Source organism: Falco rusticolus, chromosome 19 (genome assembly GCF_015220075.1).
Source record: "Falco rusticolus isolate bFalRus1 chromosome 19, bFalRus1.pri, whole genome shotgun sequence".
NCBI lineage: Eukaryota > Metazoa > Chordata > Aves > Falconiformes > Falconidae > Falco > Falco rusticolus.
The window spans coordinates 2,110,116-2,137,128 of NC_051205.1; the positions used below are offsets into that span (position 1 = coordinate 2,110,116).

General features: G+C 64.3%; 1 protein-coding gene across 2 annotated transcripts; it reads left to right on the forward strand.

Moving 5' to 3' along the window:
* The first annotated feature begins 176 nt into the window (after positions 1-176).
* Positions 177-26,813, forward strand: KIRREL1 (kirre like nephrin family adhesion molecule 1). 2 transcript variants are annotated; one of them, XM_037370926.1, is made up of 15 exons: positions 177-406; positions 17,628-17,777; positions 18,702-18,851; positions 20,340-20,497; positions 20,608-20,758; positions 21,947-22,052; positions 22,207-22,355; positions 22,447-22,574; positions 22,661-22,787; positions 22,925-23,025; positions 23,121-23,319; positions 23,489-23,596; positions 23,727-23,866; positions 23,978-24,055; positions 24,218-26,813. In XM_037370926.1, exons 1-15 carry the CDS (start codon positions 355-357, stop codon positions 24,686-24,688), a joined length of 2,268 nt encoding a protein of 755 aa, XP_037226823.1. In that variant the 5' UTR covers positions 177-354; the 3' UTR covers positions 24,689-26,813. The 2 variants fall into 2 exon arrangements, with proteins under 2 accessions (XP_037226823.1, XP_037226822.1); XM_037370925.1 differs by lacking the exon at positions 177-406 and having other exon boundaries at positions 17,528-17,777.
* Positions 26,814-27,013: the final 200 nt, after the last annotated feature.

A 27,013-nucleotide genomic window follows, 5' to 3' on the forward strand; every position in this document is an offset into this window, starting at 1 on the left:
TGCACACCCCGACACACACGCACACGCCCCAACACGCACACGCCCGCCCCAAACCACGCGTGACGCGCGAACAGGCGCCCTGCCCCCCCCCCCCCCCCCCGCCCCCCCCCCCGCCCCGCCCCGCCCCCCGCCCCCCCCGCCCCCCCCGCCCCGCCCCGCCGGCAGCGCACTCCGGGGCTCGGCGCGGAGCGGCGCGGAGCGGAGCGGCGGAGCCCGCGGCCCTTCCCCGGCCCCTGCCCGGCCGGGCCATGCTCTAACGGGGCCGGTACCGGGGCGCGGGGCCGAGCGGGGCGGCGGAGCGGGGCAGCGGCCACCCCCCGCGCCCCCTGCCCGCAGCGCGGCCGGGACGGGAGCATGCGGGTCCTCCTCCTCTGCCTCCTGACTCTCGCGGACTCCCACGGGCAAGGTGGGTACCGGGCATCGGGCACCGCCACCGGCATCGGGCACCGGAGTACCGGGCACCGGGTGTACTGGGCATCGGGGGTACCGGCCACCGGGCATCGTGCTCCGGGTACCGGCCACCGGGTACCGGGGGTATCGGCTACCGGGCATCGGGGGTACCGGCCACCGGGGGTACCGGCCACCGGGCATCGAGCTCCGTGTACCGGCCACCGGGCATCGGGCTCCGGGTATCGACCACCGGGCATCGGGGGTACCGACCACCGGGCATCGGGGTTACCGGGCATCGGGGGTACCGGCCACCGGGCATCGGGGGTACCGGCCACCGGGCATCGGGCTCCAGGTACCGGACACGGGGCATCGCGGGTACCAGGCACCGGGCATCGGGCTCCGGGTACCGGACACCGGGAATCGGGCTCCGGGCATCGGGGGTACCGGACACTGGGAATCGGGCTCCGGGTACCGAACACGGGGCATCGGGCTCCCAGAATCGGGCTCCGGGCATCGGGGGTATCGGACAACGGGAATCGGGCTCCGGGTACCGGACACGGGGCATCGGGCTCCAGGTACCGGACACCGGGAATCGGGGATACTGGACACGGGGCATCAGGCTCCCGGTACCGGACACCGGGTATCGGGCGCGGGGCATCGGGGGTACCGGACACGGGGCATCGAGCTCCGGGAATCGCGGGTACCGGACACCGGGCATCGGGCTCCTGGCATCGGGTACAGGGCATCGGGAGTACCGACACCGGGCTCCGGGTACTGGACAGGGGGCATCGGGCTCTGGACACCGGGCTCCGAGTACCGGCCACCGGGCATCGGGTACCGAGTACCGGCCACGGGGCATCGGGGTTACCGGACAGCGGGTACCGGGCAGCGCCGAAGTGCGAGTCGGAACTCGGCGGGCAGCGCTGCGGCCCGGCTCGGGCAGCGGCTCCGGTGCCGCCCGGTCCCGATGGGATGAGAGCGGCTCCAGCCGGGGAACGCGGCGGCAGCAGTTCGGTCTTGGGGGAGGGGGTGCTAGTTCTGGTGGGACACCCCCATCCCAGCCCCCCGGGGCCGGTACCCCGGGGCCGGTCCTCGTTAACCCCCCCCCCTTACCGGGTGGTCCCGATGGGCCGGGTCTCCCCAGCCCGGGGCTGCGGCTGTTCCCCCGGTTCTGCTCTTGATGGATGTCCCGGGCTGGGGGTCGGGGTCTTGTGTCGTGTGTGTCCCGTGTCCGTGTCCCCCCCCCCCCCCCCCCCGCCGAATCTGTGTCCTGGTCCCCCCCGTCCCGGTCCTGCGGGACTCCCCGTGCTGCCGGAGCCGGGGGAGGGGGGGGGGGGGGGGGGGGGTCGCGGCGAGGCGGGGGGAGCCGGGGTAGGGGGTGGTCAGCACTGCTTGGGTGGGTTAGTTGGGGGTGTCAGGAAGGGAGGGGGGACAGACCGGGGTCACTAGGGTCCCGTTAGCAGTGGGGACCTGACCCTGGGCGCCCCAATTGCTGAGGGGGGGCACCCAGGGCTGGGGGTGACGGGGGGGTCCGGGCCGGGAGCCGAGGGGGTGTCTCTGGGGGACAGCCAGGACCCCCTGCTCCCAGCCCAGGCAGCCCCTGCCAGGGGGAGTGTGGGGCACCCTCTGCCCCCCCCCCCCCCCATTTGCTTCCTAGGGCTTGCTGCAAGCTGGGGGTCAGCCAGAGCCCCCCCTCCCTGGCCCCTGTCTCCCCCCCAAGGTACTGCGCCGTGCCAGCCTGGGGAAACTGAGGCACAGGGACTCGCTCGGCCAAGGTCACGCAGAAGGGTGGGTTGGGGGGGGACAGCGGGGTGTGTCCCCCCAGGACCTCCCCGAAGCCCCACGCCAGGGCGGCGGGGGAGCGCGCCATGCGTGCAGCGAGCTGGCGAGGTCTCAGCCGGCTCGGCCCAGGGCTGGCCAAGGCAGCCCCTGCACGGCCTCCGGCTCCTTCCCAGCTGCAAAATCCAATCTAATTTTTAATTAAGGGGGCGGCGTTGCTAAGATGCCAGGAGGAGGGAAAAAAAATTGAGTCGACCCAGGGTTTAAAAGGAGCGTGCAAAGCCTCTTAGGGGGCTGGGGGGGGGGGGGGGGGCAGATCCCAGGCACCCCCGCGCAGGGCTGGGGGGAGCGCGGGGGGCTCCGCTGCCCTCCCAGGAACAAAAGCACCCGCTCTCCCGCCCGGTGCCATGTGGATCTCGGCAGCGAGAGGGGCCCAGCTCCGGCATCGCCACTTCGGCCGAGGGAAAAGCCAGATGGCTGGGCCCGGGGCTCCGGTGGGGCTGGGGTCTCATCCCTGGGTGAGGGTCCCCCCCCTCGAGCATCCCTGTCCCGTCACTGTCCCCACCAGCTAAGTCTTGCTCACGCCGCGGAGCGTTGCTCTAAACTGGGGTGCTGGGTGTGTGTGTGGGGTCCTGCTGCTGTTAGGGGGCAAAATTTGGGGTTCCCTGCCCCCCTGGGGCTGTGCCGGCCGGCGTGTGCGTGGGGGGGGGTCGGTGCCATTCACGTCCTTGCACACAAAGATGTTGAATGGGTTTCATCACTCTTCATTTCTCACTAAATAATTTTCTGTATCTTATCTAAATGAAACCCATTATTCTTCCCCCCGTTTCAATCACTCGCCGTGATTGCACCTCAAATTGAAATATTTATTCATTTTCTGGGTGATTCTTTTTCTCTCTGTGGGTTTTTTTTTTTCATGCCCCCCACCCCCTTCCCTCTCAAAAGCAGTAAAATTGAAACAGCAGAGAAACAGGGGCTGATGGAGGGGTGGCAGCAGGGGGGGGGGGTGTCATCCTGGGGGGCTTGTAGCTCCCACAGTGTGTGGCTCTGAGACCCAGCACGCCCCTGCTGAGCTGGGAGATGTCACCGCTGAAGGAGCAGGGGTGGCACCGGGTGGCTTGAGGTCAGGCTGGTCCCTTTGCTGGTGACTTTTTCAGGCGTGCTTGGATGGAGCTTGGATGGAGCTTGGATGGCAGGATGTGGCCCCTTGTGGCGCCCGATTTCTAGGGCAGGAGAGATGGTGCTGGGGCAGGAGGGACAGTGCCAGGGCACAGGGCCACCCTGACTAGCCCCGCTCCAGGACGTTAATGCCCTCGGTGGCTCCCCAAGGGGGAAGGAGGTGCAGGAGGGTCCTGGTGGTCTCAGCGCAGCCGGAGGGATGATGAGGATGGTGGTGGGCACCTGCCTGTCCTCCCTGTGCAGGAGCCGTGGTGGCTGGCCTCCCCGCACGCTGCCGGAGCCGCGCTTGGCGTGATGTGGTTTTAAGATGATTGTTGTCTGCTGCAGGGTGATAAAAGCCCCTGGGAGATGGTCGTGTGTGTGGGGGGGGGAGTATGGTGGCCCTCACCCCTCCTCCCTGGGGCTGGGGGCTGTGCCGGAGCCGGTAGCGTTTGGCATCATGCCCTGGGTGGGCATTCAAAGAGCGGTGGCAACGCTGGTGGCCGCTGGGCTCTCGCCCAATCCTGGGGGTCTCCAGGCTGCTCGCCTGGAGTGAGCCCACTGCCCGTGCACCGGAGCCGCCAGATCCATCTCTGGCTCCTGTTTGGCCTCACCGTGTTCGGCAGCGGTGGCCGAGCTCTGTCCCCTGCCAACTGCCCCCCGTGTCCCCTCCAGGCGGGAGCCTGGATCACCGTGATCATATCCAACACCCTTCCAGACCCCCATCCCCAAAACCCCTCGGTGGAGGGGACAGAGCCACGGCAGGTCACCGCAGCCACCCTTCAGGAAACCATTTTGGCAACTGGGATCAGGGCTTGCAGGCACTGGTGGGGTTTTGCCGCTGCTTTTCCCTTCTCCGGGGCAGGTGCGGGAAGGGGCCGAAGCCCCTTCCCCACCCTGGGGTTGCCCCCATCTCTCCGACAGGGAGTGGAGCCAGCGAGGGATGCATCACAGCTCTGCAGGGGGGCCAGATCCTGCTCCGGGCTGTGCCCCGCTGTGGTGCTGGGGCCAAGGCAGCCTTTGGGGCTGGCGGGACGAGCCCTGCCACGGAGCCACCGCCCCGTGCCGGGACTTGCCTGGGCATCCCGTGCCAGGCTGAATCACCCGCTGCCACGCCGGGGCCCGCTTTGCTGGCGGGGAGCAGCCAGCCCATCCACCGAGCCCCCCGGCAGCCTCCTCCGCCAGCCCGGAGCGCCGCCTGCGCCCACAGCGTCCCACCCATTTTCTGCGGGACCTGGAGCCGTCCGTGTGTCCGGAGCCATCCGTGTGTCCAGAGCCATCCGTGTGTCCGTCCGCAGTGACCTCTGGCGCCGCAACCATCCAGAGGTGAAACCAGGGTCGTTGGGCACCTCTCCCCCACTGACCAGAGCTGAGCAGCATTAATTACATTCCCATCCTTTAATTCGGGATTGGTTTAATCCCAAGCCAGCTTTCCTCCTGGCCTAGATCCTACCTGGGATCCTACTGCCCGGCTTACCAGGATGCACGCCCGGCCCGGTGAGCACATCCCCAGGGATGCCGGAGCCAGCTCCGGTCACAGGACTGTGGCACACTGTGGCTGCCTGGCCTCGCTGCTCCGCCACTGCTGTCCGTGGGTCCATCTGTGCATCCAGCTGACACGCAGCCCCCCACCACACGGGCAGCGTGGGGATTATAGCTAACTCTCCATAAAGATTCCCCTAATTGCTTGCCTTACCTCAGGTTTTATCATCAAAGCATCCGTTATTCCCTCTCTAGCCTCCTTTTCTTTTTATTATCTCTTAATTAATCACTCTAGCTTTCACACTTAGCAGATAATTACAGTCTCCTGGGCACACAGCTCATTTTCATAACCTCCTGCTCCCAGCCAGGAGTGGGCACGGCGCGGGAGGGAGGCGGCGGGCAGGGAAGACGGAGGGGACGGAGGGACCATCCCGCGCTGGCAGTGTGACCCACGTGACTTCTTTCAGTGGCAGCGTGGCCACCACATCACCCTCTGGGACGGGCAAGTGGCAGTGCCAGGTACCAGCCCCAAAGGGAGGATGCTCCAACGAGGAGCCCCCAGGTACCAGCCCCAAAGGGAGGATGCTCCAACGAGGAGCCCCCAGGTACCAGCCCCAAGGGGAGGATGCTCCAACAAGGAGCCCCCCAGGTACCAGCCCCAAGGGGAGGATGCTGCAGCAAGGAGCCCCCAGGTACCAGCCCCAAGGGGAGGATCCTCCAGTGAGGAGCCCCCAGGTACCATCCCCAAGGGGAGGATGCTCCAGTGAGGAACCCCCAGGTACCATCCCCAAGGGGAGGATGCTCCAGTGAGGAGCACGGCCAGGCAATGGGGCAGAGTTAAGGTTATCTGGAAAAGGGATGGAGCTCTGGTCCAGGATCCAGCCTGGACTTTGCTGGGATACATCTCTTGGAGCTGAAAACCAAGCTCTTTTCCACCCACCCACCGCAAAAGTCCCGCCGGCGTGGCATCAGACGTGGCACAGCCGGTGACGCCAGGCCCCGGTGCTGGGCTGGATCCCTACGCTGCTGGGGTCGCTGCCGCGAGGGGATGGCAGGAAGGAGGAATGTAAAGAGCAAACCCACTTGGGGAAGGCGCAGGGAAGGGAAAAAGGGGGAGAGAGGCCTTTTCTGCAAGGGCTGGGACATAAAGGGCTGCCAGCGCTGCCATGGCAACGGGCGGATTATGATCCAAATGGAAATCAAAATAAGAGGGGGGGGGGAGAAAGCGAAAGAGTGGAGTAAAGGAGGAGGGGAGGAAAAACAACTTTTATTTCCAATCGGAGAGCGGTTGTGTGCCTTGGAAGGGTTGCCATAGGAACAGCAAAGAAAAGGAGCGGGGGAAAGTGTGCAGGCGTGCAAGGGAGTGTGCGGGCGTGCAAAGGAGCGTGCAGGCGTGCAAGGGAGCACATGTGTGGGGGTGTGCGAGGGAGCGTGTGTGTGTGTGCGTGCAAGGGGGTGCGGGCATCCACCCCGCTGCGCCTGCAGGAGCATCGCCACCGGGCCGGGAGGAGGAGCGGGATGAAGGCTGCACCCCCATCACCGGGGTCTGCCCCGGGGAAACCCACCACCCTTGGGCCCCGACACCGGCGACACGCAGCGAGCCCCATCCTGTGGGAGCTGCGGGGTTGGGGGGCACCCAGGCTGCCCCCACCCAGGTTGCCTCTGAGCATCCTCCCGGGCGGTGCCGGAGAAGGGAATATCCCGGTGTCGCTGCTCGCAGGGTGTCCAGGACAAAGTGGGGCTGGTCTGGGGTTCCCACCGCTCCCCCCCGGCAGAGCAGGACCCCCCTAACCCTTCTCCTCCCCCCTCCCATTCCTTTTTGGTTTTTATTTAAAAATCCCCACCTTTCAAGTGGATTTGATTTAAAACAATAGCTTTAAACATTGGAGAGGGGATTTCCCATCCGGCGCCACTGCCAGCCTTGGTTCGGGTGCCCCCCGAGGGAGGGCTGTGGGTGCTGAGCCCCCCTGGCCGGGCCGCTGGGTTGCTGGAGGTGTCAGGGGGGACTCAGGGCGGGTTGGGGGGTGCGGGGTGGGGGGCTGGGGGCTGTGGGATGGTGTGTTTGGGTGGAGGCTGGAGCAGGCTCCCCGGGGCCAGGCAGGAGGCAGGAGAGCAGCAGTGGGGAAACTGAGGCACGACGTGGTTTGCTTTGCCCGTCAACTCGGGCAGCGCAAGGCAGGGCCCGCAGCCTTGGCCCCCAAAAAAGCTGGGGAGCAGCGAGAAGGAACCCCCAAAGGTAAATTCTTCCCCCTTAAAATGCCCCCCCCCAGCCCTGCCAGCCCCTTGCCTGGGGTCTGAGCCCCCTGCCCGCTGCAGGGCGGCCGCGGGGAGCTGAGGGTTAAGCTCTGGGTTTTTGTTTTTTTTTTTTTTTTTTCTCTCCCTCGTCTTCCAGAGAGCCTTGGCAGGAAATTCCTCAAATTCCAGGCTTGTGGGATCATTGCTGGGCTCTGACCGCAGGAGCTGGGAGCGGGAGCCAGGGCTGCTCCCTCCAGCTCCAGCTTCTCCTGAGCAGGATTTGCTGAGCCCCAGAGGGGAGGGAGTGCTGTGCCCCCCCGCCCCCCCCAACCCCAGGATCCCCCCCCCCCCAGTCAGAGGCACGATGCTTGTAACCCCCTCCCCCAAGCTGCGGGGACCCCAGCACCCAGCGTGGGGTGTGGGAGCTGCTGGGCTCAAACTTGCATGGGACCCCCCCCTCCAAGATATCCTAAGTGGGGGGGGGGGGGGGCCCTGGGGGGCCCGAGAGCCCCACATCCTCACGGGGGGCACGTGGCTGGTTTGGGGGGGGGGGGCCGCGATGTGGCAGCTGGGGAGCCCAGCGGGTGGGTGGGCAGATCTTGGGGGGCTCTGTTCCCCTCCCCCCCCCCCCCCCAAGCCCTGGTTGCCACGCTTGGGGAGGAAGGAGCCGGAATTCCTGCCCATATCATCCCCTTGGGAGAGAGGGGGGATGGAGCACCCAGGCGGGGGGACAACCTGGGGTCCCCACCGCAATGGGGGTCCTGCCGGAGAGGGATGCCAACCCACCCCCCATCCCCATGAATTTTTTCCCCCCTTCCCTTCAAACTCCCATTCCCTCCCATTTAGTTTTTTTTTTATTATTATTTATTAAACCCCATTTGCCAGGGATGGAAACGGGCCGCTACCAGCTCCGTCGGAGATACTGGATTTAACCTCATCCCGTTACCGGTGCTGGCGGCGCTGCTTTTACCGGCCGGGACTCGAGCCACCCGTGGGGAAACTGAGGCACGGTGCCATCGCCGTCCCTTGCGAGAGCTCAGGAGCCCGGGGCTCATCCTCTGACTCATCCTTTTCCATCCGTCGGGATGCGGAGGCCCGTATCGGAGCCTTGCGCTCTCACAGCTGCTTGTCCCGATTCAATGTGAATGATAATCCCATTATTAAGAGATGTCTCATTAAGACATCTGTAACGAGAGCGCTTACCAGCAGCTTGGTGGAAGGATGCCAGCACTGTTTAAATATTTTTTTTTCCCCCCCTTCATTAATGATTAGGGAATTTTATTCCCCCCCCTCCCCTTTTTCCCAAAGAAGAGCTCCCCCACCCCCCCATCAACGCGCACAGACAAACAAAAGTCTTAATTAGACATTGTTCCTAACAGGGATATTACACAAATTAATTAAACTCAAGCCAATAAACAGCACTGCTCCATAATTCTGACAGCCCCAGAAATGAAGAGGAAATAACAAGGGGAGAGGCTCTGCCAGCTCCTTCTGTCTGCTGGGGGGGATGGGGAGGGGGCTGGGACGCCCAACCCCCCCCCTGCAGCAATGGGGGGGGCTCAGACCAGGGTCTGCGCTGTCGCTGTGGGGGCTGGGACCCTCTGGGTGCTGTTGGGTGTCCCTGGGGACGTTGCGTGGGGTGGGATGCTCTGGGTAAGGGGGGGCGGGGGGGGGGGGGCTGACCCCAGGAACCCCGGGTGGGAGCAACATCTGCAGCGCCCCGCACATCTGCAGCCCAGGCCTTTGTTTGGCAGCGGTGCAAAGGGCAGCGCTGGGAGGAGGAGGAGGAGGAGGAGGAAGGCTGGGGTGCGAAGGCAGCTCCGATCTGCGCCCTGCCCCCCTCCTGCGGAGCCTCTGAGCATCAAAGGCGCCAGAGCAGGGAGGAGGCAAAGCCCCCCAGACCCAGCAGGGACCCCCACCCGGAGGTGCTGTAGGGGGGGCAAAGGTCATCTGGGGGTGTCTGTCCTTACCCAGCCGTGCACACGGCTGCACACACGTGTTCCACACGCGTGGCCTGGGCCTGCACCGCCAGCTCTTACAGATGCATGTTCCTGTGCAGGCACGCAGCGGGTGCACGCACACACGTACACACACGCTCCCATGCAAGCACACAGCCGGTGCATGCATGCACGCACATGTGCACCATTGCAAGGACGCAGCTGGTGTGCACGCACGCTGTTCTGTGCAAGCATGCGGCTGGTGCGTGCGCACACCCTGACACGTTCTTGCACGAGCACACAGGCTGGTGCGGGCACACACACATGCCCATGCAAGCACACAGCTGGTGCACACACACACACGCACACCTGTGCAAGTACACAGCTGGTGTGCACACATGCACACACACACCTGTGCAAGCACACAGCCAGTGCATGCACACGTGTGCACAGCTGGTGCATGCACATGCACATGCTTCCACACAAGCACACAGCTGGTGCATGCACACACGCGTGTTCCCATGCAACCACACAGCTGCTGCATGCAGACACATGTGTTCCCATGCAACCACACAGCTGCTGCATGCACACACACACACACACACACACACACGTGCTCCCATGCAAGCACACCCCTCCGGTGCGTGCCCCCCGCATTGCCCCTTGTAAGCCTGGCTGGCCAGCCTTGCCCAGCACCCCTGTGCCCCCTGTAGCCCCCCACACCCCCTGCACCCCTGTTGCCCCCCATGCCCCCTGTAGCCCCCATCCCTCTGCAGCCCCCAACAGCCCCCCACACCCCCTGTGCCCCTGTAGCCCCTCATGCCCCTGCAGCTCCCCACAGCCCCCTATGCCCCCGTGCCCCGCACAGCCGCCTGTGCCCCCCGTGCCCCCCGCATCGCCCCGCTCGGGGCCCGCCGAGCCCTTTGTCTTTCTGCCTGGCTGCCCCCTTTCACCGGCATTAACGGCAGCAGAAAGGGGCCGAGTTTTTCCACCAACTTTGGGCGGCCAACGGGTCCTTCCCAGCACGGGGCGGGTGGGCGGCAGACAAAGCTCCCCACTCCCACCCCCACAGCCTCTGCCTGCACTGGGGGGGCAGGAGCAGGATGTGGGGGTCCGGGGATTCCTGCTGGGACCCCCCAACCAGGGTCCCCTGGGGATGGATCCCCCTTGGGGGGGCTGTGCCCTACCCTGGACCCCCATGTGGGGATGAGCACAGAGACCTGTGGGGCAGCAGTGGTGTCCTCGGGGGGGTCCCGTGGGGCAGCAATCGGGGTCCTGCCCCCCACAGTTCCCCCCCCCCCCCCCGCCCCACCCCAGCCTGGCTCGTTTGCTGTACCGCACTAAAGCAATTCATTTATTTTCTTCTATATTTTCTCTCTCTCTGCCCAGTGCTGGTTTATATTTTATTGGCATCTTTGCAGCGCTGAAAGTAATGTAATTACGAGGGGAATTTATATGTTGTTTCGTAAGTCGGGAGTTCATTTTTTTTTTATATTATTATTATTAGGTGGGGAATATTTAAGGCTCCTCAGGAAGGAAAAATAGAACCCAATTCCACCACGTCATCTCCCCCGGTATTTATGCCTCTTCCCAACGAGATTTTAATTGAAAATTGTTTTGCATGGTCCCCGCGTTGCGTATTTTTACCCTGCCTTTAATGACGACCTGGGGCCTCGGCCCATCTTCCCCCGCTGTGCGCCCTGGCTGCTTGTAAAAGGCAGGAGATTCGGGTGGAAAATTTGGGGATGGGATGGGAAGAGAAGTGGGGGGGTCGCAGTGGCGGCGGAGGGGACATGGTTATCCTTGGGCTGGTGGATGCCCGTCATCCTTTGATCTCTCCCTTTCCCCTGCCTCAGTTTCCAGCATCTCCTGGGGATGAGGGCGACCTGAGGATGCTGCCCAGGATGTGGTACCCAGGGTACCAGGGGGTGTCCCCACCGCCACGGGCATCTTCCCACCAGGCTATTGATGGGGTCCGACACGGAGGTGCCGGCGCGGCACGGCAGCACCCATCTCCCTGCCCAGGGAGTAATCGAGGTGGAATATTTGATGGGATGGGAAATGAGCTGCTAAATTTGTTGTGAGATTGGTGTCAACAGCGATGGCAACCGGGCTGGGAAATGAGAAATCGGGAGGTTATGGGAGGAGACAGTGCCGTGGCGGGGGGTTATGCCGTGGCACTTAGCAGGGGACATGGAGGGACACCCAGAGCCAGGTTCACCGTGGGCACTTCAGTGGCACAGAGGGGATGGGGGGCCCCGATCCTGATGGGTGCCCGTCCTGCATCCCGGAGCCCTGGGGGATGCTGTGCCAGGGTGGCACAGCCAAGGTGACCCTGGCTGGGGCGCAGGGAGGCCGTGGGGCTCGGCACTGCCAAAAGCGGGTGGAGAGGAGAGGCGGCGGGGCCGGGGGAGGGGAACCAATCTCCTCCTCATTTGTTTTTATAATTTTGCCTTTTAAAAAATGAAAATAACTGGAGCATCCTTTCCCCGGAGAGCTTCGCTTCCACTGGCTTGGGGAGTGGGGAGCGGAGGGGGAGGCACAGAGCGGCCCCCGCCAGCGCCCTACCAGTCTGCCAGAGATGCTGGGGACACCTGAGTGTCCCCAGCCTCGGGGGAAACTGAGGCACAGCGTGGCTGTAGGGGGGTCTGTGGGCAGTTTGCAGGTGCTCCCATGCCACCCATGCCTGATTTTCCCCTGGGAGGAGGTTAAAACAGCCCCAGTTCTGCCACCGCCATCGCATGTGCAGAAGTAATGGGGTCAAATGCAGCGATGCCCCCTGAGATAGCCGGGGGGGGTGGGGGGAGCGGGCTGGATGCGGCCCCGTCCTGGTGCCTCCCGAGCCCGGGCGCTGGGTGCTCGCCAACGATGCGCTGGCGTCATATGATGGTGTTGAAATACTTTCCGTTCCTGCCGGGATGGGGAGGACCCGCCAGCGCCGGGAGCAGAGCCAGGGCGCAGGGTCCGGAGGCAGCCGGGATGGGGATGGGGACAACCGGCTGCCCAGGACGCTGGCACGGCAGGGATGGGGACAACCGGCCACCGAGGGTGCTGGCACAGTAGGGATGGGGACAACCAGCCACCAGGGATTCTGGCACGGCAGGGATGGGGACAGGGACAACCGGCCACTGAAGATGCTGGCACAGCGGGGATGGGGATGGGGACAACCGGCTGCTGAGGATGCTGGCACGGTAGGGATGGAGACAACTGGCCACCGAGGAGGCTGGCATGGCGGGGATGGGGATGGGGACAACCAGCCACTGAGGATGCTGGCACGGCAAGGATGCTGCCAGCTCCCCATACCGCGGAGTAGCGGCTGCAGGATTCAATTAATGAGGAATTAAAGGATAGTAATATTCAATTAATGTCAATCAGAGCGGGATTATAGGAGAGAGATTTTGGTCAAACGGGGTCAATGCTTTTTTGACGAGGATGCGCCGGGGGCCGATAACAAAGCCGGGGGACAACGACAGAGCTTTCACCCCCAAATGGTGCAGCCGGCGCCGGGATGGGTCCGCGGCTGCCGGTACCACCAGCATCACCGCATCACTACCACCATCACCATCCCAGGGCTCCCGCCCGAAGCTGCTCCAGCTTTGCCAGCCACCATCCAGCCACGTTAGCGTTAAAAAGCCAAGAGGAATGAGAAGAAAATAGAAAAGGGCATTGAGTGACTTCGAACAAGGAGCGGAAGCGGCTTCTCCTGCCAAGCTGCTTTCAGAGCACCCGGCTCGGCCTGTTCCTGGCCAGCGCTGTCATGCCGGGCTAATCGCAGCGAAGGAGGCTCATAAATTGTTGATGGCAACAGGGACCCTCTCTAGTAAATATCAATTTACTGGCTGGGAGCTGCAGGCGAGCACGCTGCCGGGGCGGGCACCTGCCGGTTGGGTCCCCATCCTGCGGGGGCCAGCGGTGACCGGGGGATGCTGCGGAAGGTGGTCGGGGGCATCCCTGAAGCGAGGACCCCCCAGTCCCCTCCAGGAAACCTTGCTGGAGCCTTGTCCCAGCCCTGCTCCCCATCCTTGGGGTCAGAATGGGGCCCTGCTGCCACCCTGGGACACACAGGGTGGGGGGTCACCAGTTTGGGGGCCACCCCACCAGCCACCCACATCCCTGCCCTGAGACGTGGCCGGGTTTAGCTGAAAGACCCAAATTGCCAGAGCCTAAAATAGCCCCCGACGCTGGGCAGAGCGGGGGGAGCGCGGGGATGTGCCAGCCCTGATCACGTCTCAGCGCCGGCACATCCCGCTGGCGAGGCGCGGCACCGCTCTGCCAGCACCCGGCAGGATGGCACCCCGGGGGGGCTGCGTCCCCATCCCCGGTGGGATCCACCAGCGGGACTGAGCTCAGCCGCCTTCTGTGCCTCAGTTTCCCCAGATGGCCGGCGAGGGGTCCGCGGGGTCCCCTCCATCGCCAGCGCCTGTTGGGTTATGCCGGGGCTGGCTGCAGCGGTTGCGCTTTTTTTCCATCCCATTGCCTCGCGCCGGGTGACAAGTGGCTCGGGGCGCTGGCGCTAGGGCCGTGACAGCGTGGTGACAGCGGCGGGGGCGATGGGGACAGGAGCGATGCCCTGTCCGCAGCATCCAGCCGCGGTCTCATCCTGCCCTCCTCTCCCATCTCTCCCTTTCCGCTCTGCCGGGCAGGGCCACAAGGAAGCCAAATCCTCTTTTCTTCTCTCCAGCAGCATAAAACCAGTGGAGGGTGGTTGTTGTTTTTTTTTTCCCCTCCTCCCTGTCTATTTTTTTTTTTTTCAATATAAATAGAAGCGAACAACTTGGGAAGAGGAAGGGGGAAAGGCTTAAATTTAAAAGCAGCAAGAAGAGGAAGGGGAGGAGGGAGAGAGATAAAATAATAAAATAAAATAGAATAAAAAAAAAAAACTCTAGCACGGAGAGATTTAGCTCCATCTGAAAGCTGTCAGTGCGAATAAAAAGCTTTTCTTTGAACCCTGAGTTTAATAGCAAGAGGAGAGAGAGGGAGATTGGAGCACCAGCCCCAGGGCTTAATCAGCCCTTGGTTTGATAAATAGAGGGAGACAGGGCCGGGAGTGGGGCTCCCCAGCCCCCCCCCGGGTCCCTGCCTGCCCCCCACCCCAGCGCCACCCAGGAGCCACGCATGAGCCACGCGTGGGGCCGCAGGGAGCCCCGCAGGGTCGCGGCACGCCTGCCTGCCCCGTGCACACCGGCGTGCTCCCGCGCGCACAGGCATGTTCGGGTACGCGGCTGCGTGTTCCCATGCACATGGATACCTGCCTCCTGCACACATGTGTACTCCCCGGCACACACGCACATGCTTCCGTGCATTCCCATGCACACAGGCACGTTCCCACGCATGCAGGCATGTTCCCATGCACACGGGCACAATCCATGGATACATGTGTGTGTTGCCATGCAAACAGGCATGCTCCCATGCACAGACACGTTCCCATGCACACATGCACATGCTCCTGTGCCGCCTTCTGCACACAGACACATTCCAGTGCACGCATGCACGCATTCCTATGCACAAGTGCACAACCCACGCACACATACATGTGTCCCCATGCACACAGGCAAGTTCCCAGGCACACATGCATGTGTCCCCATGCACACAGCCATGTTCCCACGCATGCAGGCATGTTCCCGTGCACACAGGCACAATCCATGGATACACGTGTGTGCTCCCATGCAAACAGACACATGCTCCCATGCATAGACATGTTCCCATGCACACAGACACATTCCAGTGCACGCACGCATGCATTCCCATGCGCAAGCGCAAAACCCACGCACACATACATGTGTCCCCATGCACACAGGCATGTTCCCAGGCACGCACGCATGTGTGCCCGTGCACACATGTGTGCGTGCATGCTCAGAGCCCACAGCCCCTGTGCCACTACCTCTCCCGCGCCCACCGCAGGGTGAGGGATGGGTGGGATCAGCTGTTCTGAGGTGCCAAAGCTTCACAGGGTGGGCACGGCGAGGTGAGAGGGGCACGGCAATGAGGGGGGCACGGCGATGGGGGTGGGGGGGGGGCACCCCTTGCCTTTGAAGCCCGCAGCCTTTGGGAAGCCGCCCGTCTCCTCCGCGTCATGTCAAGGCCCCGCGACATGGAAAGACTTTCAGCGCTCGTTGTGCCGTGGCCGTCGCTCGGTGCGCAGCCTCCCCCGCGCCCGCTGGCCCTGGATCACCCTCCTCCAGACTAAACAGCCCTTTGCCCAGCAGGACGGGCAGTGCTTGATGGGGGAGAGACATTCAACCCCCCCCCCCCAGCCACCGCCACCACCACCCATCCTGGTGCCCTTGGGGCACCCAGCAAAGCCCCTTGGAGAAGGGGAGGAAAGGGAAGGAGGCAGAACGGTGCTGCAAGCCGGCGTGCATCGCACCCCGACTGCTCCCGCGCTCTGACAACCGCTGCCAGCACCCGCTGGTGACCTGCCACCTCAGCTGGCAGGGGATGGGGTGGGTGGCATTGCCACCCATCTGTCCTTGCCCTGGGGAACCGCTGCGTTGGGTGCTGGCGTGCAGGAGGGTCCCGTCGCTGGGTGTTTCGGAGCTTGGGGACAACGGCGTCGTGATGGGCACAGGGGGCGGGTGGTGGGTGGGTGGGTGCTGTGGGGTGCTCCCTCGTCCTGCCGGGGGAGAGGGAGATGCTGCCTGGGGAGCCGGCAGCCTAAATACCCGCAGCAGCTGACGATCCGCTGCCGGGATTAGCAGCTGAGCTGGAGTTCGCCGGGGCTGGGCAGGGGCAGCATCCCCTGCACCCAGGATGCTGGCACGGCTGGTGGAGGGCAGAGCACGCAGAGCGGGTAGCTCCTTGCTGTGTCACCTTCATCCGCCGAAAACGTCACCCAGGCTGTGCCGTGCCAGCCCCGTGCCAGGCCAGCGCTGTGGTCCCCCCCCCGTGCTGTCCTGGCAGGCGGCCGCTGCTGCCTGCGCCTCCTCCCACCTGTCTCGCTCCCCTTTCCCCGGCTCTGATCTTCCCTCACGCCCACCTCTCTCCAGGCACCTTCCGCTTTGATCTCTGCTCTGCTTTTTATTTCCCCCTCCCCCTGGCCCCCCCATTCCTGCCCCATCCTCCCCTCCTTCCCCCATCTCTCCCACTCTCTCCTTTATCCCCCTCCTTCCCTGCATCCCTGCTCTGTCTCCCTTCCCGTGGGGGCCGTGGGACTGGCTGGCATGGGCTGGGGGGGCCAGGGTGGTGGCATGGGGTCACCCCAGGGTGGCGGGGAGCAGTGACTGTCCCCAAATCACTGCTGCAGGTCCCTTGTGCACGGCCAGCGGTGCTGCGCGGCCTGTTTACTGCACACTGTTGTGCTGGGGTAGCCCATCCCGGGAATCCTGGGGTGCCCCATCCCAAGGATGCCTGGGTACCCCATCCCGGGGATACTGGAGTGTCATATCTTGAGGATCCTGGGGCACCCAATCCCAGGGATCCTGAGGATCCTAGTTGCCATGTGTCAGCGATCCCAAGGTACCAGGTCCCAGGGACCCTGGGGTGCCTGATCTGGTGGTACCCCATCCCAAGGGTCCCTGGGAACCCCATCTTGTGGATCCTGGGGTGCCATGTCCTGAGGATCCTAGGGTGCCCCATCCCAGGGTTTTGGGGATGCCTGATGCTGACCCGTTCGGTGTATCTGGTGGCACAGCCTGGCATCTGGGGATGCTGCACGTGGGTCGTGCGGTCTCTCCAGCTCAAGACCTTGCAGATTGCCCTACCCCACCCCATGGCAGGACCCACAGGCAGGCACCGGGGCAACGGTGGCACATTGGTCCCCTGCGCCAGGCATGGCAAGGAGGGTGCCAAGCACCAGCGCATCCCGTCCTCCTTGGCGCCATGGTGTCCCCAGGGCTGGCACAAGAGCGGGGGCTGCCAGGAAGGGAGGCAGCAGCCGGCGCAGGGATTTCAGGAGGTGTCGGGGGGCTTTGTTTGCAGGATCAAAGGCCCAGAGTCCCCAGCTTTCCAGGGATGCAGCACAAGCTGGGGACAAACCCAAGTGGGTTGGGGTGCCTGAGCTGTGGCCGTGCCCGGCGTGGCCATGGCAAGGGCATGTGGCACCCCGTGAGCCGTGCTGGCAGAGGCCGTGCTGGGGACTTAGCGGCTTCGTTATCCGCAGCTCACTCATCCCCAAAAGGGATTTCTGCCTCCCCCTCTCCCGCACCACAGCGGAAATAATTTGAATATTTTAGAAAAAAAAAAAGCTTTTAAGGGGGATAATCACTGGGGAAAAGGCAGCTCCTACACCACGATGCCCCTCTGCCCACTGCCCCCCCAGGGTCCTGGTCCCCATCCCTTGTCCCGGAGCCGGCAGCACACGCGTGTATTCAGCACGCCCACGCTGGCACACCCCACGCATCCCCCCCCCGCCATGTCCTGGTCAATACCCGCCGGCCGCGTGACGGGCGCTGCCACCAAGATCAATCCCAGCTGCTGCACAGGGCGGGGGCTCAGGGGTGCGGTGGAGCCCGGCTTTGGGGGTCCCACAGCCCCAGCAGCCCCTCTGAAACCTCTGGGGACCGCGGGCAGCTCTGGGGGGGGCCTGGGGGGGCTGTGTTGGTGGCAACTCCAGAGCCACCAGCATGACGGAGCACCGGGCGCTGCCGGCACGGCCAGTGGTGTGCGTGGCGCCCCAGGCCCTGGCTGATCCCCCTCCTCCATCCCCAGCGGCACAGACACGGTTTGTGGAGGAGCCAGAGGACCAGACGGTGGTGGCCGGCCAGAGGATCGTCCTCTCCTGCGTGGTGCTCAATTACTCCGGGATTGTGCAATGGACCAAAGACGGCCTCGCCCTGGGCATGGGGCAGGGGCTCAAAGGTACCCATGGGGTGGCGGGTGGCTCTGGGGACGTCACTGCGCAGGGCAGGGTCTGTCACCACGCGTGAAGCTCTCCGTGTTATGTCTCCTGCGGCGCTGCTTCCCTCCGCCCCGTTTCCCAGCTCCCTGTGCAGCATCCCTGGCTGCTGGGAGGCTGGTGGCATGTGCCCCAGCACCAAAGCACCAGCTGGGGCTTGCTGCCCACCCTCTGCTCCTTTCTGCACGCACCGGGGTCCCTGTAGGCACTGAGGTCCCTGTGGGCACTGGGGTCCCTGCGGGCACTGGGGTCCTTGCGGGCATTGCGGTCCCTGCAGGCACTGGGGTCCCTGAGAGCACTGGGGTCCTTGCGGGCACTGGGGTCCTTGCGGGCACTGAGGTCCCTGTGGGCACTGGGGTCCCTGAGAGCACTGGGGTCCTTGCGGGCACTGGGGTCCTTGCGGGCACTGAGGTCCCTGTGGGCACCGGGGTCCCTGAGAGCACTGGGGTCCTTGCGGGCACTGGGGTCCTTGCGGGCACTGAGGTCCCTGTGGGCACCAGGGTCCCTGCGGGCACTGGGCTTTCTGTGGGCACCGGGGTCCCTGAGAACACTGGGGTCCCTGCGGGCACTGGGGTCGTTGCGGGCACTGAGCATCCCATGTGCACCAGGGACCCCACATCTGCCAGGTCGCCACTGGCCGCCTGTGTCCCCGCTGTGGCTGGCACCGGGCGCAGGCAGAGACCAGGCTGCAAGGTGGCAGCCCCCCAGGTCTGCCCAGGCTGTACCCCAACGCGCAGGAGCTGCTGCCCTGTGAACCAGGGGGTTCCCTATCGCACCGGCCTCTCCTCCCCGGAAAAGGGGCCCTGGAGCATCCCCTTAACCTTGGAGAATTTGGGTGAACCCCATCCCCTCCACAGTGACACCCCCCCCCCGTACTGTCCCCACAGCCTGGCCACGCTACCGCATCATTGGCACGGCCGACTCGGGCCAGTACAACCTGGAGATCACCGACGCCGAGCTTTCCGATGACGCCGTGTACGAGTGCCAGGCCACCGAGGCCGCACTGCGGTCCCGGCGGGCCAAGCTCACCGTGCTGAGTAAGGAGCCAGCCCCCCCCCCGCCCCCCATGTCCCCCACCGCCCCCCACGTCCCCTGAGCCAGTCCCCTGAGCCATCGCAGGCAGCACCGCGGGGGAAAAGCTGTCACTGCCTGCGCTGCTGCCCTCCCTTCCTCCGGTAGCCTGGATGTGCCATTATCTTTAATGCCTTAATCTATATTCACACCGTGGCTGAGTTACGGGACCTACGAGTGCCGTAACTTTGATTTCCCTGACTTTTGTGTCTTGGGTAAAAAAAAAAAAAAAAAAAAAAAGAGATGCCAGAGCCACAGCGGAAATGTTGCATGAATGGGGTTTTGGGGCGGATTTCTTGCTTTTCTTAATTTTTCTTTTTTTTTTTTTCCCCCTCTTTCTCCTTCTTCCCCTGGCATTGAAATTCCCATTTGCAAGACGGGAGATAAAAGGCATGTGAGCGGGAGATGTGGCTGGGGTACTGAGCAGCGCGGCTCTCCCCGTGCCGCAGCTGCTGGAGCAGCTCCCTGCGCTCCCGGGCAGGGACTGTCCCCAAGGACCCCCAGCCTGGAGGGACCGTGCTTGGCCGGGGGGCTGTGAGCCGGCGGGAGCAGCCCCACCCCAGGGTCTTTGGGATGGCTCTGCCAAGGCTGGGGGTACCTGGGGTCTCCTCCATCCCCTGCCAAGCTCAGCAAGGTCCCCCCTGCATCCCCTGTCCAGTGTGGGGCTCAGCTGGGGCAGCGCAGGGGGACCCCCAGGCATGGAAGTCCCCAAGCAGGGGATTCTCCAAGCAAAAGGCTCTCTGGGCAGGGGGGTCTCTGCACAGGGTGGTCCCTGATAGAGAGGTCCCCAGGCAGGGAGGTCCCCAAGTAAGGCGTTCCCCAGGCATGGGGGTCACTGGGCAGAGGACGCTCCTGTGGATATTGGGGTCCCCAGACAGGGAGGATTCTCCCTCTCTGCCCATCCTACAACCGCCTCTGCCTGTCCTACTACCACGCTCCTCCACCAGACACCCAGTCCCCATTTCCATCATTACTGCCAGCTCCCGGGGTCGGTCACAAACAGCTGAAGCATCCATTTCCCCACACACAGTATGAACCATGTGTGTCCCCCGCCCCGAGCCCCCCTTTCCAAGCCCCCATGTCAGGGACACCCCAGGCCACTGTGCCTGGCTTGTGCCTCCTGCCCCAGCGTGTGCCAGCACAGGGTTTCCATCCCGACACCAAATGGCATCTTTACATCTCCCCGAGAGCCAAGCCCTAATAAATCAGTAACGAGACTTTAGCTCCCGATCAAAAAGGGGATTAATACCCGGGCGGCGCCAGCCCGGTTGACGCTCTGCTGTCAAATGCTGCCTGCCTCCACTGCCCTTCATCACTCTTCCCTTTATCAGAGCAGTATCAATTTTTCAGCATCACGTGGCGTGGAGTGGGGTCTGCCTGCATCTGAGGCTGTGGGCAGGACCCCCCGCTCCAAGCAGCCGGCACCCACCCGGTGTCCCCTCTCCCCTCTGCAGTCCCCCCCGAGGACCCCACCATCGACGGAGCCCCCGAGATCCTGCTGCGTGCAGGGACACCATACAACCTGACGTGCCGGGCACGCAGCGCCAAGCCGGCAGCCACCATCGTCTGGTACCGGGATGGGCTCCAGCAGGATGGAGCCATCACCAGCACGGTACGGGGACACACTGGGACCCCGCATTCACCCCCTCTGCCCTGTGCCATGCTTCGATGTCCCCAGTGCGGTGCTGGGAGCCAACGGGGCCCGTCCTCTCTCCCCGGTAGGAGGTGTTGGCTGATGGCAAGCGGGAGACGACCACCAGCCAACTTGCCATCAACCCAACCGACCTGGACATCGGGCGGGTGTTCTCCTGCCGCAGCACCAACGATGCCATCCCGGCCGGCAAGGAGACCTTCGTCAAGCTGAATGTTCACCGTGAGTTGGTGCTGGGGGCGGAGGGGGCGATGCTTGAATGTCGGGGGGGGGTTGGTTCATCTAGGGCAGGGAGCCAGAGGTGACTTCTGGGGGTACCTGGGCATCATGGGGTGCGCAGGGTCCCCCAGCCCTGTGGTTGGAGCTGGGTGCCTTTGCAGAGGGGTCGTGCCCACGGTGGGATTCATCCAGACCCGGCCGGCTGGTGCCAAGCTGGAGGGGGGAGGCTGGGCTGGGACTTCGCGGTGAACACCGACCTCCAGTGGCTGCTGTGGGAAGGGTCTGCCCTGCCGGGGCCCGGCACCCACCGGCAGCACCCACACCAGGCAGGGATGCTGAGGCCCACGCCAGGCAGGGATGCTGGGTGCCCACAGTGGGCACCCACACCGAGAAGGAATGCTGGGCACCCACGGTGAGCACCCACACCAGGAAGGGATGCTGGGTGTCCACACCAGGCAGGGATGCAGGACACCCATAGTGAGCACCCACACCAGGCAGGAACGCTGGGTGCTCACCAAGAGCACCCACACCGAGAAGGAATGCTGAGCACCCATGGCAAGGACCTGCACCAGGCAGGGATGCTGGGTGCCCACAGTGGGCACCCACACCGAGAAGGAATGCTGGGCATCCATGGTGAGCACCCACGCCAGGCAGGGATGCTGGGTGCCCACACCAGGCAGGGATGCAGGACACCCATAGTGAGCACCCACACCGAGAAGGAATGCTGAGCACCCATGGCAAGGACCTGCACCAAGCCGGAATTGCTGGGTGCCCATGGTGGGCACCCACACCAAGAAGGAATGCTGGGCATCCATGGTGAGCACCCACACCAGGCAGGGATGCTGGGTGCCCACGGTGAGCATCCCACACCGCAAAGAAATCTGGGCACCCATGGTGAGCACCCACACCAGGCAGGGATGCTGGGTGCTCCTGGCAAGCACCTGTACCAGACAGGGATGCTGGGCACCCACACTGGGCAGGGATGCAGGGCACCCACAGCGAGCACCCACGAAGGACGGGGACGCTGGGTGGCCATACGCTGAGCATCGGAGCTTTTGGGATCTCCCGCCCGACAGGCCATACCCTGGGTGGCAGTGTGGGGAGGGGGCAGGCAGGCCACTTTGTCCCCTCTCCCGCTGCCCTGCTGAGCCTGTGCCAGCACCCACAAGGGCTCTGTCCACCCCCCCGCAGATCCCCCGACTGTCACCCTGTCCATCCAGCCCCAGACGGTGCAAGAGGGCGAGAGGGTCGTGTTCACCTGTATGGCAACCGCCAACCCTGAGATCAAAGGCTACAGGTGAGGGTCCGGCGGGACCCCAGGAGGTCCCTCCCCAACCTCCTGGCTTGGCTGCGACATCATATGGGGATGGGGGGGGGTCAAACGGGGCCCTGGGGGTCCCGTGTGTCCCCTGAACGTGCCCGCCTTGGGTCTCTGCCCTGCCCCCCCCCAGGTGGGCCAAGGGGGGGGTGATCATCGAGGACGCCAAGGAGAACAAGTACGACACGCAGGTGGATTACACCTTCTTCACGGAGCCCGTCTCCTGCGAGGTGCACAACGACATCGGCAGCACCAACGTCAGCACGCTGGTGGACGTGCACTGTGAGTGGGGCAGCCCCCCCGGCACCCCCAGGCTGCTGCCACCCCCCCCCCCCAGCTCTGCTCCTCACCCTCTTCCCCCCGCTCTCTCCAGTTGCCCCTCGCATCGTGGTGGACCCCAAACCCACTGTCACAGACATCGGCTCCGACGTGACGCTGACATGCGTGTGGTCCGGCAACCCGCCACTGACCCTCACCTGGACTAAAAAGGAATCCAACATGGTAGGGTCCAGCGGCTGAGGTGGGGAGGGTGATCTGGGGGGGGTCCCCTGCCCCCTCCCTCATGCCCCCACGGTGCTTGCACCCAGGTCCTGAGCAACAGCAACCAGCTGTACCTGAAGTCCGTCACGCAAGCCGACGCGGGGCAGTATGTCTGCAAAGCCATCGTCCCCCGCATCGGCGTGGGCGAGCGCGAGGTCACCCTCTTCGTCAACGGTGAGTGCCCCCCCTGGGAGCAGGCACCAGCCCCCCCCGTGCCAGACCCGGATCCAGGACACGGATAGGTTGATGCCGTAGCGTGTCCCCCTCTCCCCGGGGTCCCAGTCAAGCCCCCCACCCCGTGCCTCCCGCAGGACCCCCCATCATCTCGAGCGAGGCTGTGCAGTACGCCGTGCGCGGCGACCGCGGCAAGGTGGAGTGTTTCATCGGCAGCACACCTCCCCCAGACCGCATCGTGAGTGCCGGGGGGGGGGGGGGCAGGGGTGCTGGGGGTGATGCTGAGCTGTGGGTGCTGACGCAGCCCCCTCTCCCCCACCCCGGCGGGGCCAGGCGTGGGCCTGGAAGGAGAACATTTTGGAGGCAGGGACGCTGGAGCGGTACACCGTGGAGCGGACTAACACGGGCAGCGGGGTCCTCTCCACCCTCACCATCAACAACGTCATGGACGCCGACTTCCAGACCCGTTACAACTGCACGGCCTGGAACAGCTTCGGGCCGGGGACCGCCATCATCCAGCTGGAGGAGAAAGGTAGCGCCGGCACGGCACCGTGGCACACCAGGATGCCGGGGAACCCGGCCAGGTCTCGGCTGCTGCCGGCAACAGGGTGTCGGCGAGGGCAGGCGCGTTCCTGCTGCAACCACCTCCTGGCAGTGCCCCTGTCCCCTGTCCCCAGCTAACATCTCCCCGTCTCCTGTAGAGGTCTTGCCCGTGGGCATCATTGCCGGTGCCACCATCGGGGCCAGCATCCTCGTCATCGGCTTCCTCGTGGTGCTCGCCTGCTTCCTCTACCGGCGCCGGAAAGGAAGTGAGTGGGGAGCAGGGGGGGTCGGCAGCCACAGCAGAGGGGACCATGGGTGCTACCTACACGGGGGGTGCCACCCATGGGGCAGGGGTGGGAGGATTCTGCCTCCATCCCTGCTCCTGCGTGCCCCCAGGCCGCAAGGACGTCACCCTGCGCAAGCTGGACATCAAGGTGGAGACGGTGAACAGGGAGCCCCTGACGCTGCATGCGGACCGTGAAGAGGACACAGCCAGCGTGTCCACAGCCACCCGTGTCATGAAGGCCATCTACTCGGTAAGGGACACCCCGTGCCAGGGGGTTACCCCACAGCATCCTTCCCCACCCTGTGCCGGGACGGATGGGACCACTGAGGAACAAGTCCGTCTCTTCCCCACTCTCCTGCAGTCGTTCAAGGACGACGTGGACTTGAAGCAGGACCTTCGCTGTGACACCATCGACACCCGCGAGGAGTACGAGCTCAAGGTCTGATGATGGTGCCGGGGCATGTGGGGTGTAGAAGAGGGGCAGCTCCCGGTTTTGGCCTGGGTCGGGTGGTCGCAGGGTGCTTTGAGGAGGAGAAAGGGGCCGGGACTTGTAGGTCCTCTCCCCTCAGTGCGTACCCCCACCACCCCCATCTCCTCGCAGGACCCCACCAACGGCTACTACAACGTCCGTGCCCACGAGGACCGCCCGTCCTCCCGCACCGTCCTCTACACTGACTACCGCAACCCCGGCCCAGCACGCTACGACACTCGCCCACCCTCCCGCCTCTCCCACTCCAGCGGCTACGCTCAGCTCAACACCTACAGCCGCGGCCCCGCGTCCGACTACAACGCCGAGGCGGCACCGGGTCCCGGACCCCCTCCCGGCACGGCGGGCGGCGAGACGGCAAGCCAGCTTTCCTATGAGAACTACGGGGGTCACACCGCCTTCCCGGCCAGTGCCGGTTATGCCACCTACCGCCTGGGGTACGGCCAGCCCCCCGGCCTGGACCGGGCACCCTACGATGCCTACGACCCCATGGGCAAGTACGCCAGCGCCACGCGCTTCTCCTACACCTCCCAGCACTCGGACTACGGGCAGCGCTTCCAGCAGCGGATGCAGACGCATGTCTAGGGCAGGCAGGGGCTGGCAGACAGCACCGAGGAGGAGGGGGCGCAGGCAGCAGGGGTCCACAGGTACCTCACGACTGTCCCCTGATATTCAGGGGCTCATCCTGACCCTCCTGCCCCACTTCTCCTCTAGCGGCTGGACTCCACGTGCTGTGCCACCCCCCTGGGGTTTGCTGGCAGCGGGGACGTGCCCCAAGTCTCTTCGAGCTTCCACTCATTCAGTTCTTTCTTTTCGGTACCTTCCCGGAGGAGGGAGGGGGTTGGGGGGCATCCTCCCCGCCGTGCCCGTCCCGTCCCCCTGACCCCAGCCAGCCTCAGCGGGTGCGTGCGGGTCCGCATGGCTCTCGGGGCCGGCTCTGCAGCCTCCACTCCCCCATTGCCCTGGATCCCCCCTGTTGAGCTCTGCGGTGCCGGATCCATCCCTGATGGGTCCCCAGCACCCCTGAGCCAGCACCTGCCTCTCCCTCCTCTGCAGGAGCAAGGGGCTGCACACGAGCTGCCCCCAGAACCCCCCCGTCCCATCCAGACCCCCATGCAAGGGAGCAGGGAGGTGCTATATGTGTGTATATACGTGTCTGTATGTACACACATATACGCAATGGTTTCTGTTATCACCAAAAAAAGCCCCATCCCAGCCCGTTCCCGTTCCCTGTGCCTTGATTTTGGGGACAGCCCTCACTTGGGGCCAGCTTCCCCCTTCCCCACCCATCCCACCTGCCGACAGCCCCCACGCCCACCCTCGGAGCCGCAATCCCAGGGGATCAGGACGGGTAAATTCAGAGCAGCAGACCCCCCGGCATCTGCGTGTCCCCCCCTATACGCACACTCAGACCTACGGCACAGGCAGCGGCAGGTTTCCGTCCCGCTGTTGTCAGCCTGACCCCAAGCAACACCCTGAGCAACACCCTGTTGGACCGGCTGGCGTGGGGATGGGGGGGTCCCTCTTATGAATGTATATAAAGGTGTATATAAGGGGTGTAAGCGCCCTCCCGGCCACCAGCAAGTGTTATCGCTCCCCAACCCCAACCCCGGCACGCTGCCGCCCCAGCCCTGCGGGTTTGGCGAATGTTTTGAGCCACAGCAAACCAAACCAGCTGGGAGCAGGAGCTCAGCCGGTCCCCCAGCTCCAGGGACTGGGGGGCACTGGGCAGCCGGGGCGATGGGACCCCAGTTTCGCTGCCTGCAGCCATAACGCTCGCCCAGCCGTCAGCTCAGGAGCTGCAGACGGGGGTCTTGCCGGGGGGCGATGAGTTTTGGTGGGAGGGTGGAGGCGTAGCGAGGGGGTTTGGCCGGGGAGCCCTTCCCGGTTACATCCTGGCCCCACCCCCCAAAACTGTCCCTGCGGTCCCCCGGGATTAGGTACGAAACACCTCCCCACGCGCGCCCACCCCACGGGGTCTGTCCTGGGGAGGGGGACATGCTTTGCAGTCCCCATCCCACCGAGCACCCCACTCCCAGTCACTGACCCCAGCGGGCTGGATGCCACCCTGTCGACAGCAGGTACGATTTCGAAGGGCTGCCGGGAGGGTTTGGGAAGGGGCTGGCAGAGCCGTGCTGGCAACACAGCCCCAGTGGCACAGCCGGGGGGTCCGCTGCCCCCCTCCTTCCCCCCTCGACACCCCCACCCCCCCAAAAAGGTACTGTCAGGACGGGCCAAACCCTGGAAGGTGCTGAGCCCGCGCCCAGCCTGAGCCTCCAACTGCAGGACTGCGTGCCATTTCTTGCAATGGTGCCTGATTTAACCCCCTACACGCACCCTCTCCTTGCCCCGCGTCCCCCCCGAGGACAGCCCCGTTTCGGGGGGCTCCCGCCCCAGGTGCTGCACCCCCACGTTGATAGCAATAGCCACCACGGCAGCGCAGGACGGGTGTCCCACCCCAGCCATCCCCGGGTGCCGTGAATCGAAGCCGAAGCTTTAAATTAAAACTCTTGCCGGGGTGGGAACGGGGCCCCCCAGGCCATGGCTGAGCCCCCCGGCACTGGGCGAGCGGGTCCCTTCCCTAGCACCGGCTGGTTTAGACCCCTAGAGACACGTATCTGTGATGCCCCCACCCTGCCCCCACCTCCCATTTTTTTATTTTTCATTTTCCTTTTTTTTAAATATTATGTACTATATTTTTAGTCTTAAACACGATATATTATATATATTTAATTTTTTTATATATATATATAAATATAAATGTTAAAAAAGGGGCTGCAGGTCGCCTTTGTTCTGCGGGAGCATCGTGACAGGGTGGGTGTGAGTGACCCCCTTCATGGGACAGAGTGGCTTGGAGCGGGGTCTCCAAGGTCCTGGGGGTCTCAGTGGTGGCACGGCCAGTGGCGCTGG

What these genes read in the sequence shown, in the direction of transcription:
- KIRREL1 (XM_037370925.1), top strand. Translation starts at nt 17,543, where the DNA reads ATGACGGAGCACCGGGCGCTGCCGGCACGGCCAGTGGTGTGCGTGGCG. An exon ending in CCTGAGATCAAAGGCTACAG is followed by an intron (nt 22,053 to 22,206) that starts GTGAGGGTCCGG and finishes GCCCCCCCCCAG; the next exon opens with GTGGGCCAAGGGGGGGGTGA. An exon ending in CTACCGGCGCCGGAAAGGAA is followed by an intron (nt 23,597 to 23,726) that starts GTGAGTGGGGAG and finishes GCGTGCCCCCAG; the next exon opens with GCCGCAAGGACGTCACCCTG.